At 44.5% G+C, this 20007-nt stretch overlaps 2 protein-coding genes across 6 annotated transcripts in view; one reads left to right on the top strand and one right to left on the bottom strand.

The window, feature by feature from the left end:
• Positions 1–20007, bottom strand: part of RPL3L (ribosomal protein L3 like) — a 111368-nt gene that overhangs the window by 883 nt on the left and 90478 nt on the right. The window contains exons 7-9 of the mRNA XM_069209795.1: positions 12544–12645; positions 5193–5288; positions 4964–5083 (exon numbers count right to left, since the gene is read on the bottom strand). Coding sequence (XP_069065896.1) covers positions 4964–5083; positions 5193–5288; positions 12544–12645 — 318 coding nt within the window. The remainder of the gene's footprint in view (positions 1–4963; positions 5084–5192; positions 5289–12543; positions 12646–20007) is intronic.
• LOC138261124 (testis-expressed protein 2-like) overlaps positions 1–20007 on the top strand; it is a 344587-nt gene that overhangs the window by 239203 nt on the left and 85377 nt on the right. The window lies entirely within an intron of this gene.

Here is a 20007-nt window from a genome sequence, read left to right as displayed (position 1 = left end):
CATCAATTTTGGGGCAAATTCATTTTTATTTTCAAATCTCTTGCATTGAAAAGAAGAAAGAATGTGCAGCCTATGGTAGAAAGAATTGGTATTCTCATGACTTTTCATGAAATTTAGCATTTGTTAAAAAATGATATATCTTTGACACCAGTACGTTCACTCAGTATGCTCACCAGCTTACTATGCCAGTGAGGGTAGATATTCCCTCCTAGAACCGTGCAGCAAACTAAAACCACACAATTTATACAAAGACCTGAAAAAGTTTAGGCCATGCTCAGTCTGAATTCTCATTACACTCAAAAGAAATTCAAGCTCTACAATTACCATAATAAATATAAATGCAAAACAACTTTTTAAAACCTTCAGGACAAATAGAAAAATACATCAAATATTACGCTAGAGAACAAAATAAAGAATATACATCAAGTTTATAGTCATATGACCTTTTAAAATGTTATATGGCGCACTCAAATTGATTCCAATGTCCAATGTGCAAAAAAGAAAATACCTGAGGAGCACATGAACAGCATGAATGTTAACTGATGTCTTCCACCAACTGCAAATCGTTCTCTATAATTGCAGCTTAGAATTCACTCCTCATAATAGACAAACTTCACTCCTTTACTTCCCTTAATAGGAAGGTCATGTTTATATTGTTCTTCGTAACAATTATGGACTGTTCATGTATGTTAGAAATTAGGTCTCTAGTTGGCAGAAGTATGCACCCTGTTCAAATAGGGACCACAATCCTAGTCTTGGTAAGTCAGATACACACCCTAAGTATCCTGTGCTCACCCCTTGGAAGCTTGGCACAGAGCAGTCAGTCTTAACGTAAGAGGCAATGTGTAAATTATTTGTGAAACACTTAATTACAGTAACACAGTCAAAGACACCACAAAAAGTCTCAGCACCAGTTTAGAAAAAGAGAATATTTATCTAAGCAAAGCAAGACCAAAACGACAAAAATCCAATCAGAAAAAGTCCAATTAGTAGAATTTTTCAAGACTAAAGGTGAAAACAATGCTTAGAAGTCTATATCAGTAAAAAGGTTGCTTGCGCTCATAAGGACCTGGGGCAAATCCAAAATCCAGGCCGACCGCAATGGAGGGTAGGCCAGCTACAGAACCCATGTTGGGTGTGCTGAACAGTATCTTTGTTGAAGCACTGCGTCGACGGTGAGGACACAATTCATTGATATTTCTGACACACTCGGTTGATGCATCATCGTCAGTCTCTGTAAAAGTGAATGCTATGCACTGTTGGCAGGCCGCACAGAATTTCGTCATCCGGCCTTGCAGTAGGTGAAGCTGCTTTCGGAAAGCTTTTACGTCACCATCAGAGATGCGATGCACTGATTTTTCTGCTGCACTTGGGGTGATGCATCACTTTTTTAGGTTTATAGCTGTAGAACCCACTTCTGACAAGGGTAGGACTCACAGATAACAGTGCCCCGCAGCACCAGGAGAGTTGCAAGCAGTCTTTGATGTCCCTGAGACTGCAGAGTAACATAGGGCAGGGCAAGAAGCCCTTGGAGACTCTTGAGGGCAAGGATGTAGAGAACAAGACCAGTCCTTCTCATTGCAGGACAGAAGCATCAGGCCAACACAGCAAAGCAAGTAGCAAAGTGGCAGTCCCTCCTGCAGCCCAGCAAGCAGTAGGTCAACACAAGAACGCAGTTGCAAAGTGGCAGTCCCTCCTGGCAGCACAGAAGTCAATCTTCCTGGCAAAATGTCCTTGGCTCCAGTACAGCTCTGATTTGGCGGGATATGGGGTCCAGTATTTATACTTTGCTGCCCTGGTTCTAGAAGGTAAGGGAAACTTCCAGGACTTCCTTTGAAATCCACAAGGTACCTGTCCTGCCCTCCCTGGCTCCAGACACTCTACAGGGAGTTATGCAACCCTTTGTGTGAAGAGTGCACAGCCCTATTCAGGAGTAAGTGTAAGCTCCTCCCTCCCATCTAGACCAGGAAGACCCATCATCCTTGTGATGGGCCATCAGTATGCAAATGCCACACCCAAGCTCCCTTTGTGTGTGTGCCTAGAGGGAATGCGCAAAGCCCAGCTGTCAACAACCCTAGACATGTATGCAGAGACAGGCTAAGGCACAGAATGGTTTAAGGTAAGAAAATGCAGACTTTCTGAAAGTGGCCTTTTCAGACTTACAATTTAAAATCCAACTTCACCACAAGTTGTGATTTTAAGTTGTGAGTCCAGGGACACCAACCTCCATGTTTCTATCTCTTCCCACTTGGAAATTACACTTAAAAGAAGTTTTAAGGTAATTCCAATGCTATCCTAGTGGAGAGATAGTCCTTGCAATAGTGAAAAAACTAATTTAAGGGTTTTTCACTATCTGGACATGTTAAACTTAAAAGGACATGTCTAACTTTTTAAATACACTGCACCCTGCCCTTGGAGCTAACTAAGGCCTACCTTAGGGGTGACTTAATTGTAATGAGAAGGAAGGTTTAGGCCGGCAAGGGGGTACACTTGCCAGGCCGAAGTGGCATTATAAAACTGCACACAGGCCCTGCAGTGGCAGGCCTGAGACGTGTTTGAAAGGCTACTTGTAATGTGTGGCACAATCAGTGCTGCAGGCCCACTAGTGGCATTTAATTTACAGGCCCTGGGCGCATATAGTGCACTTTACTAGGGACTTACAGGTAAATTAAATATGCCAACTTTGAAGAAACCAATGTCACCATATTGTAAAGTACAAAGCACCTGTACTTTAGCACTGGTCAGCAGTGGTAAAGTGCCCAGAATCCTAAAAGTCAGCAAAAATGAAGTCAGAAAACAGAAGGTCAGAGGGTAAAAAGATAGGGGAAACCACACCAAGGATGCCAGGTCTAACAATGTACCACATAATAGAGCAGTTTCTCTTATTCACTCTCCAGAATAAACTGATTTAAATCTTTCACATACAATAGATATGTCTTGTTTATTTATCCATCCCATTCTTTCATCCATCCCATTAATTAGGCAAATCCCATCCACATACTCTTTAACATAGATATGTCTCATTCATTAACCCCACTAAATAGACAAGCTTCGTTCATACACTTGTCATTACGCACAAATGTAATTCCTTCACTCCAATACAACAGCAAGACCTCATGCATTAATTCCCTACAACAAGCTAGTCTCTTACATTACCTTCCCAAAGCAGATGCACAGGCATCATTCACTGCCACAATGTACAGCAGGCTCCCAAACAGAGGAGGCCGCTTTATATTTTGATGGAAGGATGTATTTGCTTTCAGGGCCACAGATTAATTTAGTTCATCATCTTGACCTCACCTCTGCCCAGCAAATTATGAAATGACCAGCAAGAACTTGGCAGTCATTTCTTAAATGATTTCCAGGAACCAACATGCCGGAGCTCTGCACCAAACTGTCTTCCTTTTCATTTTCAAATATTAAATCCCAGATCCCAAAAGGGACCCCCACCCATGGAAGTCATCTCCCATGATGAAGGGGGCATTCTTCATTTTTTACTGCCTCTTACTCCAACACTTGTCCATAGGTAATATGCAGTAATAAATGGCTATATGTTCACCAATCCTAACTGGACGAACAGACACATAGCCAGTTCTCCAAAAACCCTTAATCCATCGGATCAGTTTGGCCTCTATGGAGAAGGAGTGGTCTCCTCCCTGGTCAAACTATCGTCTGTCCCCTTTTAACTTGGACAGGCAGACCGTAATGTTAGCGGTCAGCATACTCCATCACCATTGCGATGGTTATGCTTTATGCCAACATCTAAATCAGCCCCAGAGTGCTGAATTTTAAGATCCCGCAATCATCCTGTTCGAGAAGTAAGGGGAATTTGTGAGCCCACTCTACTGACGTAGTAAGATTTGTAGCTTTCCAGACTGGGGACTTTTGTTCCAGCGGCCTCAAAGATATAAACAGATTGAACACTTTTGTGCAATCCGCAAACATTAAAGGGAACTTACATTTTGCTACCTGTGCCTTCTCAGGAGCAACTAAAACTTTGTAAAAAACTGAAAAATGTACTTCTAAAAAAGCACAAATACAGCTCCCATACACATCAACTCTGACCATTGTAAGTCCTGCCAATCCTTCCCAACCCCTCACACTCCACACACTACTAACATCAGGTCCTCTATCGGTTTTCTCTATGGGGACCTTTTCCTTAAATCTGCCACTATTCTACCTTCTCAACAGGCCCCAGTGACACCTCAGCGTGACTGACAGATGTAATTCCTGTCCTTCATACAACTGAAGACAGGCCTCTTTCATGTGCTCCTCATGACTGGCCAGTCTTTATCTTTCAGATCATCACACTGACAGGGCTTCCATACACCTCCACATGACTGACAGGTATGGCTCCATTCATCCTTCTCACAGATTAATCATATTCATTCATTTCATTAATTTACCATTCATCCATACAGGCAGGTCTCACACTTTATCTTGTCTGAATGGGCATGAGTAACTCATGGAATCTGGGTGACAGACAGTTATAATACATTCCCTACGGATAAGAAACTTCGCTCATTCAGTGTCCCAGCTAGACACATCTTAATCAGATAAACCCCACACTAGTCTTATTCACTGTCTCACTCACAGTCACTCCCTCTGATAGAAAGGAATAATTTATCCAATCCCCATGCAAGCTTCTGCTTATGGTAGACGTCTCTGCTTCATTCTTTCCAACATGGCAACCAGGTGTCATTCACTCACTTTCCATCAGTCGTTCCATGTCAGACCTAGGTCATTCATGTCCTTTCTACAACATTGTGGGATATCCTTTCATTCTCTCATCATAAAAGACACGAAAGACAGGAGGGCATCTCTTGCTGAGACATCTCCAGACATTTAACCATGATGTAAACACTTCCCATAGACAATTTCTCAATAACAGATATGTCTCAATATTTTGTTTCTTTCACAGAGAGGCCAACCTGTCCTCTTTCTGTGATAGACATGGTCTTACCATGAATGCTCTTTTCTCCTTGTCCGTCTGGAAGCGTCCGTGGCCAAATTTGGAGGTGGTGTCAATGAACTTGAGTTCGACCGGCTCCAAGGCTTGTCGCTTAGTATGGACAAGTAGAGACTGAAGGAAGAAAGCAGAAAGCGTCACATTTGGGCTCAGCAGAAACCATCTTGGTCACCAGCTGCAATTGCTCAGTTCTGACAGTCACCACAGAGCCTGCTATACTTACCTTCCTGAGCGTAAGTACTCGCTTCTTAGATCCAACCACACAGCCCTTCACCATCACAAAATCATTGTTGACTTGACCATAGTGAGGGAATCCACCCTACATAAGAAATGACAAGGAGTGTAGGTGGACTTTTATAATGTGGTTAATGTCAACTGTCTACGTGCATAACAGACCTGGGTGTAAAATTAAATTACATAGGCAAAATTTAGTAAATTCTCAAACTTCATATAACGTGAAATTCACAAGATTATAAACGTAAGTAATTTTCACACACAGAAGACTGTTTTGTGCAGACAATGCCTTCTCACCCGCCAGTGTCACGGGTGAGTGTGTTTAATGCAAAATATAACCTTGTTGTGAATAAAGTCATGCGAGATAGCAGTAAACAAGATTTCATGCTAAAAGCTAATTTTCACCTAATATTGTGAAATGTTTATGAAATTTTCCAAAAAATATAACATTTCGCACATGCCTTGCAAACAGCTGAGATGTCCAATGTTAACTTAGAGAGAGGTAGGGAATAATGTAACACCAATTAAATATATCATGAGCTTTACCAGGGGAATTAGTTATGTGAGGAGTTTTACTTCAGAATATCATAGTAAAAAATAGTGTCTGACATAAATACCTTGGACCAAAAGTTGTTTTCAAAATATTGCCGGTTTGGAGGAAGATTTTCTATTATTAACTCAAATGGGGATATATTTTTGTAAGCACATTAGTTATGTTAGATGATAGTCTAACTACGATATTCTGGTATCACACCCATGTATGTTTTATCCAAAAACCATGGCAAAGGGCATCTGTGGTTTGGTTTCATTCTTTTTCCAGTTGTGGCTGGCCTGAATCCAGTCTGGTGACATGGTCCCTAAACAAAGCCATAGATGGGACACAGGAAATGTTGAGTGAAAGTACCTGTATTTTCTTCTTTTAATAAAAAGGGAAATAGTTTCCGACATAGCCTAGAGGGACAACCTGCCAACAACCTCCTACTTCCAATTTAACCACCTGTTCACTGTAAACTGGCAGAGGAGAGAGTTCCTTCACAGGAAGGGAGGGGGGCACATACATGGCACTGGACATGGGGCATGAGAAATGGACCTGCCCATAAATGAGGGCCCAAGTTAGAGTTTGGAGGACAGGGTACCCCGTCACAAATGCGACAGAGTACCCCACCTGGCAAACCTTTGGTCCACTCACTTTATTTAGAGATGGGGGGACCCTAAGTATTCAACAACAGAGCCCTCATTGGCATCATCAATTAAATACTTTGTCCGATGGCCCGCTGCAAATAGGGGCTCTCAGAGGAAGGACATTAAACCACTTGCCCTATTAAGGATGGGCAGTGGCATCATTTTCTAGTCCGTCACCCCCCACAAAAACCTGGCAGTGAGGGACAGGGAAAAGAAACAACAATAACTCCCACACAGTGGGAGAGCACCCCAGGGAGAGGGGATCATTAGGTGGTTTGTACTTCCAAACCAAACTTCCACTTTGGCAGTTTGTTTCTGAAAAATAACAAATGTAAAAATTTTGGTGAACAGCCATACATACCGATAGCGACCATCCACCAAACGTTAAGTACACTCAAGGTGCAGGCATGTGCTTTCAATGCACAGAGATGGCTGCTGTGCCACCAAATGAGTTATAATAGCGCTTGTGCTCTTCAGCCCGCAGCCTATATCCTTGCCCAATGTTAACTACAGGTGCAGTAACTAAGGGACCAGCCACTGTAGATCCCCACTCTGCCGATTCAAGACAAACATTCAAAACAATTCAATGTTAGCTGCACTCAGTAATCGAAATCTATTACATTTCAAGTTAATTTGCTGTCCAGCGTAAATCCATTCACACATAGGCATCAGGTTGAGATCTCTTTCAATTTTAATTTGTTTTTATTCCTATTAGAGTTCCAAAATGTCATTCACAATTAGATCCAGTCAACTAATTAATTGCCAGCCAACACATTTCGTGCTGATTGGGACTTCCTCAAGGCATTGATTTTGATTATATAACATTTAGGGGTATATTTATACTCTGTTTGCACTGAATTTGTGTAATTTTGTTACACAAACTCGGCGCAAACTTGGTTCCAGATGGGAGGCGGGCCTAAATAATGGCGCTAAGCCTGCTTACCGCCATTATTTAATGCCTGGGTCAGAGCAGGCGTTAGGGGACCTGTGGACCCATTTCCATGGTCAAACACCATAGAAAGGGCCCACAGGTGCCCACCTCAGCCCCAGGAACACCCCCACCCACACCAGAGGGACACCAGAGGATGGGCGACCCCATCCGGGGTAAGTAGGGTAAGTAAAAGTATTTTTAAAAATATCTTTATGTGCCATTTGGGGCCCTGAAATGGGCCCACCCTGCATGGCACTGGGTGCAGTGGCCATGCCCAGGGGACACTTGTCCCCTGTGCTGGCCTTTGGGGTGGTGGGCATGACTCCTGTCTTTTATAACACAGGTGTCATGTGGCATGTGGTATGGATGGTTTTGCATCAGGAAATGAGGCTAGGCTGCCTAACAGATTTTCTTTGCCTCTAACCAGCCTAGCGTCATTTTTAAAGGCAAAAACCCCTTCCCCCATACCGCCACCCCCACCAGGCTAACATTATTTTTCCTAACGCTAGCCCACCCTTAGCGCCGGCTTGCGGGGTTCCATAAATGTGGTGCCCGGCTGGCGCTTTGGAATGAGGCAAGCCAATGCAATACTTTTTGCTGCAAAACTGCGTTTGCGCAGTTTTGCAGCAAAAGTATAATAATGGGCTTTAGTCCTTCCATAATCGTGATGTCACACACATCCAAACCTTGGTCAAATTATCTAATTTGTAGGAATGGACTTGCTTATACTCTGCGTGTTCCCCTACATGGAACAGGAGGACCTTTCCTTTGCTACAACTTTGTTAGCAATGGAAAATACCTCCTATAATGAGTTCTGACTTGGGAATTATATATAACATAGCGGATGTGATATTTATCTCACCAAAATCAGGATGTTTTCCCTCTTTTTCAGGTATTTTAGTGCAAGCAAACTTCTTTTTCCTTTTGTGTCTCTCCTTCGCACTCATGCTCATGGCATCCATGGCGCTTTAAGTCTGCTTGCTTATGGCAACGGTTTTACTTTTCATTTTCAATTTATGTGTCAAAAAAAGTCCAGTTGGGAATTTACAATGCTAATAGCTCTAACTCAAGCAAACGCGAGACCCATTACATTGTAAATGCTTGTTAAATTTGCAATAAATATTGCATATTACAAGCTTGCCCTTCAAAATGGGTCATAACATTCAGATTTTGTGATTTCTACAACACCAAAATCCACTGGTCCGGATCTTTACTGAGTTGCTTTCCCCAGTGCATATTACAAATTAGGTGGATGCAGACCTTATCACACCCAGTAATGGAAGTGTAGTAAATCCCCCAACTCACATTATCCAGCTTCTTAACAAACAGAGGTTTGCACAGGAGGCGAAATTATCTGGCCCACTTGTAAATAGAACATTAGATTTGTCATTTGCATTTCTAAAAAGCAGTTGGGTACATCTTGATTCACTGTTGCCTAACTTTCAGGTCAACTGACCTGTTTGAGGGTGATATGAGGGCTTGTTTCAATTTTAGGGCGAGTGCAAGCAAACCAACAAGGAACATGTACGTTCAGTGAATCCTGAGTTTTTATGTCTAATACACAAGGGTCCATTAAATTACATCACAGAAAAAGTGATAAGTAGCCTTAGACACCACCAGTCTAAATCTCGCCCCCTCGAGCCAAGAGGCCAAGACATCAACCGAGCACAATCATTTCATGTCATGATGCCACCTTTCATACCTCCACTGTACAGAGCCCCAAACCAGAGTGCACTATCTGCACAATAATCAATTCTCAACCCATGTCATGGATCTTATGTACAGGTGCAGATCCCCAAAATGTACTGCTGGATCATGGATCTTAAACAAAGCATTAGTAGCAGCGTGTGCCCCAGGTTAAAGAATGCATGGATTCTTGGGAGGTATTTAATAGTATGGACATTCCCAGGAAGGCTCTGATACTGCTTTGGCTGGGAGGCTGCATCACTATATAGTGTGAATATTCCATGGACCCTACACCCGTGGACAATCTATTCCTGGTTTTCTATTGAGCTATTTTGTACTTACCAGTACCCCTTTGGGGCTCGTTTCTACTTATAGATTAAACAGTGATGCTGAACATGAAAGACACGAGCTTGAAGAAGTGTTGTCAGCTAGTGATTTTCAGGGGCCTAGCTTGGTCAGCAAGAATGGGGTGTTGAGCTTCAGATTTTCCAACAGTCATGCTGGTATTTAATGTTAATTATATTAGAAGCAGCACATGAGGGGGGATTAAGGGTAAATGGAAAGGGAAAGCAGTGTGGATTGTGACGGGGTACTTAAAACACAGGCCCGTATTTATACTTTTTTTGCGCCGCATTTGCGTCGTTTTTTGACGCAAAAACGGCGCAAACTTGCAAAATACCATTGTATTTTGTAAGTCTGCGCCGTTTTGCATCAAAAAGCGGCGCAAATGCGGCGCTAAAAAAAGTATAAATACGGGCCACAGTATTTAGTAAAATGCCCATGTTCTAAGACCTTCAAAACTGAAGAGTGTGTACTGAGTGAGTATTTAAAAATCCCAGGTAAAATCCAACAGAGACCGTCACATACCCAAATGAAGGCTCCTGCACCCCACTATTTACTAAATAATACATAATACATTTATTAGGAGGATGCAACACCCCAAACACCCCAAACAGCCCCCTGAAGCTACACCCTTGGTTATTATGGAAGTTTGTTTGCATGAAATAATGTGATTTTATACAAGGTGAGTTGAGTCAATAGATGTCAGAATAGGTCCTGTGCTGGGCGTGCTTTGTTAAGAACTAGTTCAGAACTATATAATATGCTTCTTGCAGGTAGGGATTAAAGAAGGATCTCACATTGAAGCGTCCTTGTCTATTACACTTTAGTCATCAGTAGTTCCTCCTTTAGTCTTCTGCTCTAACAGTGACAGTGGAGAAATGGGCCTATCCTCTGAGGAAACCCCAGAACCAATAGTCCTTGGGTCTGGGTCTAGCCAATGGCTCCTCTTTAACATAACTTTGTAGAGTTGGGTTGTGTAGTGTTTCTTGAGACATAGGGCCTGACTTAGATGTCGACGGAGGGAATACTCCGTCACGAACGTGACTGATATCCCGTCCGCAGTATTAGGATCCCATTCTATCCTATGAGGATCATAATATAGCAAACTGGATATCCGTCGCGTTTGTGACAAATTATTCCCTCCGCCGCCATCTAAATCAGGCCCAAAGTCTTACCTTAGCTGTGGAGCATTTGCTCCTTCAGAAATATCATCAATATATCGGGGTTGACTCACCCAAAGTGGTGTCATCTGGTGTGGTGGGGGGAATAGTTTGAAAAAGGGGTGGTCATTGTGAATGCAGCTTGAGCCGGCCCAAAAGGCAGGGCTTCAACTGGAAACGTGCATGGCCTCTAGTTATATTTCAAGGGGGGCTTTGTGACAGATGGGACTCTCTCTACATTCTGATCCTACTATATCATTTATAGACAGATCCTATGAAACAAATAACTTTAAAAGTTTGTAAAACAATTTCTCAGCATATTAACTTTTAGCCTTGCATGCCTTATTCCTGTGTCTGGAATTAAACAAGGCAAATGAGTGTGCCTTTTTCCTGGTGCATGTCCTATACTTGTTAATAGGGAGTAGGAACCTACCCCTCTTTTGACCCAACATTTCCACATTGTCACCTTTTTTACTGTGGGTGATGTACTGAAAAGGCACAATTTAAAAGTTGTCAACAAGAGTGCCACAGGACATTATTGGGGTCATTACAACCCTGGCGGTCAAAGACCGCCAGGGCTGTTTTGGCGATTGCACCGCCAACAGGCTGGCGGTGCAATCTTGTGTATTTTGACCGTGGCGGAAGCGCTGCGGTCGCACCGCCGGGGCCGGCGGTTTCCTGCCACATTTGCCCCGGCAGTGATAATCCGCCAGGGCAGCGCTGCTTGTAGCGCTGCCCAGGGGATTACGAGTCCCCGACCGCCAGCCTTTTGCTGGCGGTTTCAACCGCCAGGAAAAGGCTGGCGAAACAGGGAGTCGCGGGGCCCCTGGGGGCCCCTGCACTGCCCTGCCACTGGCATGGGCAGTGGTGGGGCCCCCTGACAGGGCCCCATTCAGCTTTTCACTGTCTGCATAGCAGACAGTGAAAAGCGCGACAGGTGCAACTGCACCCGTCGCACGGCCGCATCACCGCCGGCTCCATTTGGAGCCGGCTCCTGTGTTGCTGCCGAGATCCCCGCTGGGTCGGCGGGCGGAAACCAGGTTTCCGCCCGCCAGCCCAGCGGGGATCTCAAAATGACCGCGGCGGGAGTGCGGCCGCATTGGCGGTCACCCGGCGGTCAGATCTTGGCGGGCAGCTGAAGCCGCCCGCCAAGGTCATAATGAGGGCCCATATGATTTTGACATGTTAAAATAGAAATATAAGGGATATCTAGCGCGTTTCACTTTCAATACAAACAAAGATGTGTGGGTTTCAGCCTCGAAAGGAAGCATCATTGAAAGCCTCTGAGTTAGATAATGTTTAAATTAACATCAAACTGGCTTGCACTCATAAACCCAATAGAGCAAAACAGATTTGAGAACCATTGTTTTTATTCTAAATAGCTTCGTAGAGATTAAGGATTATTTGGGTTAATTTTGTGACATTAATACATTTCTTTACTTTATAAATGTTTGAGCTCAAATTCTAGGCGTTTTAGGGAGGTTTGGAGTGAGGATTAGGATCAAGAATATTGGTCGCCAAAAATTGTGACTAAGGCAGTCTTGCTTACGATTCACATACTTCTGATACAGTAAGGGAATAACATGCACATAGTGAACTCCGGCTATTCAGGAGAGGCTGGAGTAATGCATCTTAGCCGGTAAGGTACCAGAATATTGTGGCCTGATTATCACCTGATACAAATATAGGGTCCTAAATATTACATATAAAATATTGCTCTTTTAGAGCTAATAATAGTAAACCTACACCCAATGGAGCAATATTTTTGTAAATGATATTTAGGCCAAAAACTTTATGTAACACAGTATTTTGGTTACTGATATTCTGACATAGAACCCTTGTAGTCTGTCCTACAGAGCTTTGTATACCGGTTCTCAATAGTCATCATATGTTCTTTGCATCCAAAATAGTAACTGATACCAAACGGAATTGCTTGAGTGTTGCAGTGCCATATCTTCCTGTAAATGTGTGGGTGGGAGGAGCTCACAGCGAGGGACAGGTTATCCTGATGGTCCCCTCACCCTATACTTGTCTCTTACCAGGGGCGTGATGGACTTGTCTGTAATGTCAAAGTTAGTGGCTGCATTGTTTTTGACTATCTTCCCATCCTGGACATGGATTCCACGGCCAATACGATGAATCTGTATGGAACGAAAACAGCTTGTCACCAAAATATAAGCACATAAAAAAATGAATAATACAAACTATGGGCCTCATTATGACCCTAGAGGTCTTCTTACCACCAGGGTAAAGGTGGCGGTTACACCGCCAACAGGCTGGCATTGAAGACCGCCACATTATGAGTGTGGCGGCTTGGCCACTGCCAACCCGCCATATCTCCACTCATACCGCCAGGGCAGTTGAGCATCTTCGACCCGGCGGTCCACAGAAGACCGCCGACCATATTAAGAGCCATCTTTCCACCAGGGTTTCCATGGCAGTAGCACCGCCATAAAAACCCTGGCGGAAAGGCTACCGGTGACAGGGAATGTCTTCCCTGTCACCGGTGGATGACTTCCCCACCCCCAGCAAGCCCAATCCCTCCCCACCCCAACCAAGTACAGCGCCCCCCTCCCCCACCCCCACTCCTCCTCCAGGTACAGCGCTCCCCACCCCCTCCAGGTACAGCGACTGCCTCCCCGCATACATGCACATGCACACAGACACCCACCACGGATACCCTCATTCACCTACACTTACATACACGCATTCACTCAAATACATCCATACTCGCATTCACCCCAGCAATCATGCACACATTCAACCACGCAGGCATACACCCATCCAAACATGCATACTCACACCCATCCAAACATGAATACTCACATCCATCCAAACGCACACACACACCCACACCCATCCACACACGCATACACACACCCATCTGCACTTACATGCATACACGCACTCCCTTCTACATTCAGACACGCATAAAACCACGCATTCACACATTCATGCACACACGCAGACAACACAAACTCACACACGCACACACAACACCCCTCACCCTCCCACCCCCCTCCCCTGTCAGATGATCTACTTACCTGGTCCAGGGAGGAGGTCGTCCAGCAGGGAAGGGGCGCTTCCACCGCTGGCAGCGCCCTGCCATCAGGACACCGCCACGCCGTATTATTGCACATAACACGGCAGGCGGTGTCCTTCTGGCGGGGCAGGACCGGTGGTGGAACTCCCCCAGTGCCTCCACCCGCCAGCACGACTACTGCTAGATTTCCATCCAAAGTGTTGCAGAAATCCAGAAGTACTTGTAATATGGTGGGCAGAAGACTGCCAGCACTGGCGGTCTTCTGGCACCCGTGGCTTTGGCCATCTTCGAGGAAGACCGCCAAAGTCATAATGAGGACCTATGTCTAGTACTGCTCTAGGGAAACATTAAGCACTGTCTGGACCTCAAGAACTATGTTCAAGGATTTCAAGCATGCAGCAGGCAGAAGGGAGAGTGTGAGTCTCGCACTTACTGTCACTGAACCTCACCAACTTCCGGACCCTGGGGCTAGAGGGGGACTCCAACCCCCAGGACTCTTTGCTGCTGCTGCCACGGCCTCAGTAACGCAGACGCTATTTTAGCGTGCCGCGCACCGCGCTCCAGTTCTTCCGGACTCTGGGGCTAGAGGGGGACTCCAACCCCCAGGACTCTGTGCTGCTGCTGCCACGGCCTCAGTAACGTGGACGCTATTTTAGCATGCCGCGCACCGCGCTCCAGTTCTTCCGGACTCTGGGGCTAGAGGGGGACTCTAACCCCCAGGACTCTTTGCTGCTGCTGCTGCTGCTGCCACGGCCTCAGTAACGTGGACGCTATTTTAGCGTGCTGCGCACCGCGCTCCAGTTCTTCCGGACTCTGGGGCTAGAGGGGGACTCTAACCCCCAGGACTCTTTGCTGCTGCTGCTGCCACCGCCTCAGTAACGCAGATGCTATTTTAGCGTGCCGCGCACTGCGCTCCAGTTCTTCCGGAATCTGGGGCTGGAGGGGGACTCCAACCCCCAGGACTCTTTGCTGCTGCTGCCCGGCCTCAGTAACGCGGATGCTATTTTAGCGTGCAGTCTGCGCCCATCAGAGATCGTCTGAGGCCAGGCTGGGCCCCCCCTCTGGGCCCCAAGGTATGGTGCTGGGTCCTCCTTGTTTTTGTGTTTTGTGTTTTCAAAAGTATTACTTTGCATCTATCCTGAGATTCTTACATACAATGGGGAAGCGTAAAGCGAGGGGTAGCCCTGAAATGGGCTCTGTCAAACCGAAGATTTTAAAAACTACCAAAGTTACGCAACCCCACACAAATTGCATAACTAAAGAGATTGATAATTTGATTGAAGAAGTGGAATTGATTTTGATTAAAAAAGAGAGAAATGTACGGAAAGGGCCGAAATCGGGCACTCTCATCCCGTTTTTAACTGCTGGACCTCATACTAGCACTGATTTACAATCTACTAGTGCCTTACCCCAGGCACTAGTCTCTCAAAGTCCCCCTATGAGTTCTAGCCCCCCTACGTATCTCGCTTCCAACTCCAACTCTGAAGTTTTAATAACAGACGCGATTTCTCATGGAATTCCTTGTTCCAATCGTTTCTCTCTGTTGGAATCTAAAGGTTCGGACAATCCCCAACAGTCTCTTCTGGCACCATTGCACTCTGAACGTGACCCCCCCTCGCGAAGACCTATTAGCAATGGTGACTAGCTCAAAGACCGAAGTAGGCGAGCTGAAATCTTTACTGTCAGAAATTCGCCATTTTCTCAAGAAGAAAGATCCATCTCCTTCTCGTGAACCTAAGCCAATTTCTTTGCCAATTGACCACCCGTCTGCCCCTGGGCCTCTGTTAAATGGACCCTTCTCAATTTCTGAGGACGCTTCAGGCCCCAAACAAAGGATCCATTATTGTATATCTTCTGAGTCTCTCTCAGAAAACGTTAGGCCCTCTCCTCCCTATGTAGATCTGAAACTGGACACCATACTACCATCTAGCCGGAGCCTACACATGAAGAATGACAACTATATCTACATGTACAACGTTCCTTCTTCACCTATAAAATTACGGGAAGACAAATTCTCACTTATGAACAAGGTCTTGCACTGGTTACGTCATGTAAGAGGCTGCGGCTCAATCATCCATGCTGATATTCTATCTGCCAAACGCTTAAGCGGTCCAACTGGGGATCGGGACACTATAAAACTTAATCTTACAAACCCCCACTTGGTAACGGGCCTATTGCATATGGGAGCGCGTAATCATATGAGGAAGAAAACTGCTATTTTCCTCAGCGACAGCTATCCCGTTGCTGGTAACATGAGGCCGAATCTTCCACCAAACACAGCCATTCTGGTACCAAGCAGCGGTGCAGGACACTATACTTCCAATGGATTAACACCCGGCCCGGCCACTACGAATGATATGGGATCTGCTCCTAATGTCCACATTACAGGCGAACTTGATCTTCAGGGGGCTACTTCAGATATTGACTGACTATGTCCTCTAAGACCCCCTATTTCTACCATCAGTTCTGGTTTACCAGCCCCACCATCTTTTATAAATCCACTAAGCTTAGGAGTTGCACCTTCATGGAACTTACAAACTGTTTTTACCAACAATCTTAAAACTGTATCTTCTGCTGAGTATGGCAATAATTATCATCTAGATGACACACCTTGTGATCTTAACTGTTCCGTTGCTGATCCAACTGCGAAGCTCTTGTCTTGGAATGTGGCCGGTATTAATAGTAAACTAGCCGATACTGAATGGGGGCATACATTGACAATTTTAACATCTGTGTTTTTCAGGAAACATGGGTGACGCATAGTATGTACAGACAGGGGTTTTGTTCTTTTTTTTAAAAAGCCACACCGTCTCCAGCAGGTAGTGCAGCAGGGGGCTTATGTACCTGGGTAAAAATGACTGAGGTGGGTGTAGCAAAGGAGCTACATGTAGATTCTCCCGACATTCTGGCTATAGTTATACAGCCAAACTCAGGTATTCCTATTCTGTGTATCAATATTTATAATAGACCGGGTCCTCCTAACCAACGGTCAGCCACTATAGAGCTCCTGAACACTATACTTCTAGACCTCCGCCCAAAATATCGTATCATTATAGCGGGGCACCTTAATGCATCAATCGAGCTCAACTCTGCTTTTATCGAGGCCATGCAGACTGAAGACGACATATGGAATATTCCTCCTTACTTAATTCAGGCAAATGTATCTAATGCCTGCACTAGGGTTCTGCAGATAATAGACCTCATGATACTGCACGGTCTCCGTCTTGGTAATGGCCGTTTTCCAGCTGACAGCCCTGCTAGACCAACTTTTTTTAGGGGGTCATATAGCAGCACTTTGGCTATATTCTCCTTGATCTAAGGGTTTGGCATCATATAATAGATGTGAAAGTGGGAAATCCGTATGCTAGTGACCATGCACCTCTCCAAATTGTATATGATAGAACTTTTCTAGCAGGAGCGGTGTCTCCCTCTGCTCCCGCATCTACTGGCATCTTGAAGCTGTCCAGTATTAGGCGTACGGTAAGATGGGATTCCTTTCAGAGATCCAGCAAGTTACGGGACAAATTGCATGCATTAGTTTCTATCCACCAGCTCTTTGATGATCATTTCACACTAACCCCACTTGAAGTCGTGTCTCTACATTCGGGTCTCTTTGCCACTCTTAAGGACCTGTTCTCTAAATCTGCTAGGTCCCCAACTAACTCTTCTTCTTACCCAAGAAGTAAGTGGTTTGATAAGAGATGCAGAGAAGCCAAAAGTACCTTGATCATGGTGCTAAAAACACAAGATAGGGAAGAAATTGTTAATGCAAGGCGGAATTATATCTCCATATGTAAGGTGTGTAAACTCGAGCATGAAGAGGGGCTGTGGAGTGAACTGGCTGAGGCCGCAAGGGCCCACGATTCCAAATGCTTCTAGCTTCTGGTTGCTCATAGCGACCAAAATCAAGCAGTTAAGCAAGAGTGCCACCCTGAAGTTTGGCTGTCTTACTTCAAGGAGCTGTATGGTTCCCCATTCGACTGTGACGCCATCAATTCTGGAGAAACGCCAGTACCACAATCATCAGCGACTTCTTTGCCCCCCTTCTCTTTAAAGGAAACCGAGTTGGCCATCATTGCTCAAAAAGCAGGGAAGGCCCCAGGGCCTGACGGGATTCCTTCCGACATGTATAAAGCGGACTTGATCAATTGGACTCCGTATGTAAATAGGATTTCTAATGCCACTTTGATCAATAGGTCTTATCCTGGTTCATGGAAGGAGGCAATTATTGTGCCCATATACAAGAAAGGGGAGAGAGTTTTTCCAGGGAACTACAGACCCATAAGCCTCCTAGATAATTTACAAAAAATATTCTGCTACCAGCTACTACGCAGACTGAAAAAATGGCTAGCGGATAATCAAGTACTAAGCCATCCAGGCCGGGTTTAGAGACAAGGTCAGCACAATTGAGCAGGTCTTTAGTTTTATTTCCATAAAATGGAAAATTGTTGACGTGGATTTAGGTCACCTTTTTGTGGCATTTGTAGACCTGAAATCTGCTTTTGACCTTGTTCCACGCCACAAACTGTGGGAAGTTATGAGTAGTGTGGGAGTTCCGTGCTCTATGCTAAATATAATTAGAGATCTTTATACTGATAATTGTGCCAGAATTCGATGTGGTCCGGAAGGTGAACTAACCCCAGAGTTTCCCACAAATCATGGTGTGAGGCAGGGCTGTGTACTTGCCCCCACACTGTTCCTTATATTTATCAATGCATTCATCCCCTACCTCTTGGAATGCTCTAGTGATGCCCCTAAATTGGGAGGGCAAAAGATTCCATGTCTTCTATTTGCTGACACCACTTTGCTATTATCTCAAACAGCTATAGGTCTCTCCAATTTGCTTTCGAGGTTTATTGATTTCTGCAAAGTTCTTGGTTTAGAAATCAATCCACTAATAACCAAGTATATGGTGTTTGGTGATAAAAAGCACAAGATGAGGAGACCTATTCATTTAGAGGGTGCCATTTTGGAAAGAGTGGGTACTTTTGATTATTTAGGTCTACAATTAGAAGACTCTCACAAATGGTATGCCCACCTCCAGAAATCAGCAACGTGCTTGAAACAAAGGGCGGGTGGTATTGTGAGATTTGCAGCCAAATCCCCCAGATTTGCCACAACCCCTGCCTTAGAAATCTACAAATCTCAAGAAAGGGGGGGGCTTTATATGGAGCTGAGTTGTGGGGCCACTGTAATCTGGAGGATTTGGCAAGGGTGGAAAACTTGTTTTTAAAGATGTTGCTAAGAGTTCCTTCAAGCACCCCATCCTTGCCTATCCGAATGGACTCAAATATTCTTCCAATTAACCAGATTGCCGCCCTAAGGCCATTGCTGTACTGGATTCGCTTATGGTGATTCGACTCTCTTACCCCATACAGACTTGGGGTGGCCAATTTGGTGGGCACTAATTCTATTTCAAGAATTAAGTGGTGTGCTTACGTAGAATGGTCTTTTTTTCGTCTTGGTTTGGGGACCTATTGGAGTGACCCTTCTTCCATCCCTAAAAATGCCACATATCTTGAAGGACGCATTTTGGCTTAATGCCCAAACTTCGCACTTGGCCGAAGTTTCGCCTTCCTCCATGACTGATAGTTTTTTACAAATTAAATGCCATTATGAGCTCGAGCATTATATGGATGTCATACCCTCTCCATTTGTACGCGCTTTGTATATTAGATTTAGAATAGGGTCTCTTCCTCTGCGCACCCTAACCTACAAATGGTCCGATTCAAACAACAGGTCCAAGTTATGTCCGATGGGCTACGAGATCGAAGAATCTGTGACCCATGTCCTCTTTCAATGCCCCGCATATCGTAAACAGAGGGCCTTTTGGATCATCCCCCTATGCAAACGAATGGGTTTTAGGAACTGCTTATCTGCTCTGAGAGTACTTAAGTCAGATCCTTCTGTACAAATGGCGTGCTCTTTGGCAAACATTTTTGAATCTATCTGGCATTTTAGACTTGGGATTTAAAAAAAATAATAATAATAATAAAATTTAGTAATAGATATTAGTAGTAGGCATAGCAGACCATAGTCGTGAAACACAAGGTATGGCTAGCAGCATATTCTAGTTATTATCCAGTCGACACTGTATGTCCTTTTTATATTCTTATATTTATGGCAATTTTTAGACATTGCATTTTGCTGTTTTAAACTTGTTGATTTTAGGGAACTATTTTAAATTTTACTACTTTTATTCTTATTTCTATTTTCTTGATTGATTTGTATTGCACTTTTATGGTATATTTTTTACCAAAATAAAGTGATGATGATGATGAACCTCACCAACTGAAATGATGACTCTGACATGCACTACTATGAAGAAAATCAGTCAGTCTTCACATAAAGAAAGGCACTCCTCCCTTTGGAGCAATCAGACAAACTCCTCTGGCTGTAGATGGATAAATAGCAGACCTCAGTCCCGGTTACAGGTTCTTTAGTTCAAAAAGAGTTTGGC

Source organism: Pleurodeles waltl, chromosome 10, assembly GCF_031143425.1.
Source record: "Pleurodeles waltl isolate 20211129_DDA chromosome 10, aPleWal1.hap1.20221129, whole genome shotgun sequence".
In the NCBI taxonomy this organism is placed as follows: Eukaryota; Metazoa; Chordata; class Amphibia; order Caudata; family Salamandridae; genus Pleurodeles; species Pleurodeles waltl.
Note: the sequence above shows the minus strand (reverse complement) of the source record. Positions and strands in the feature narration are given on the sequence as shown.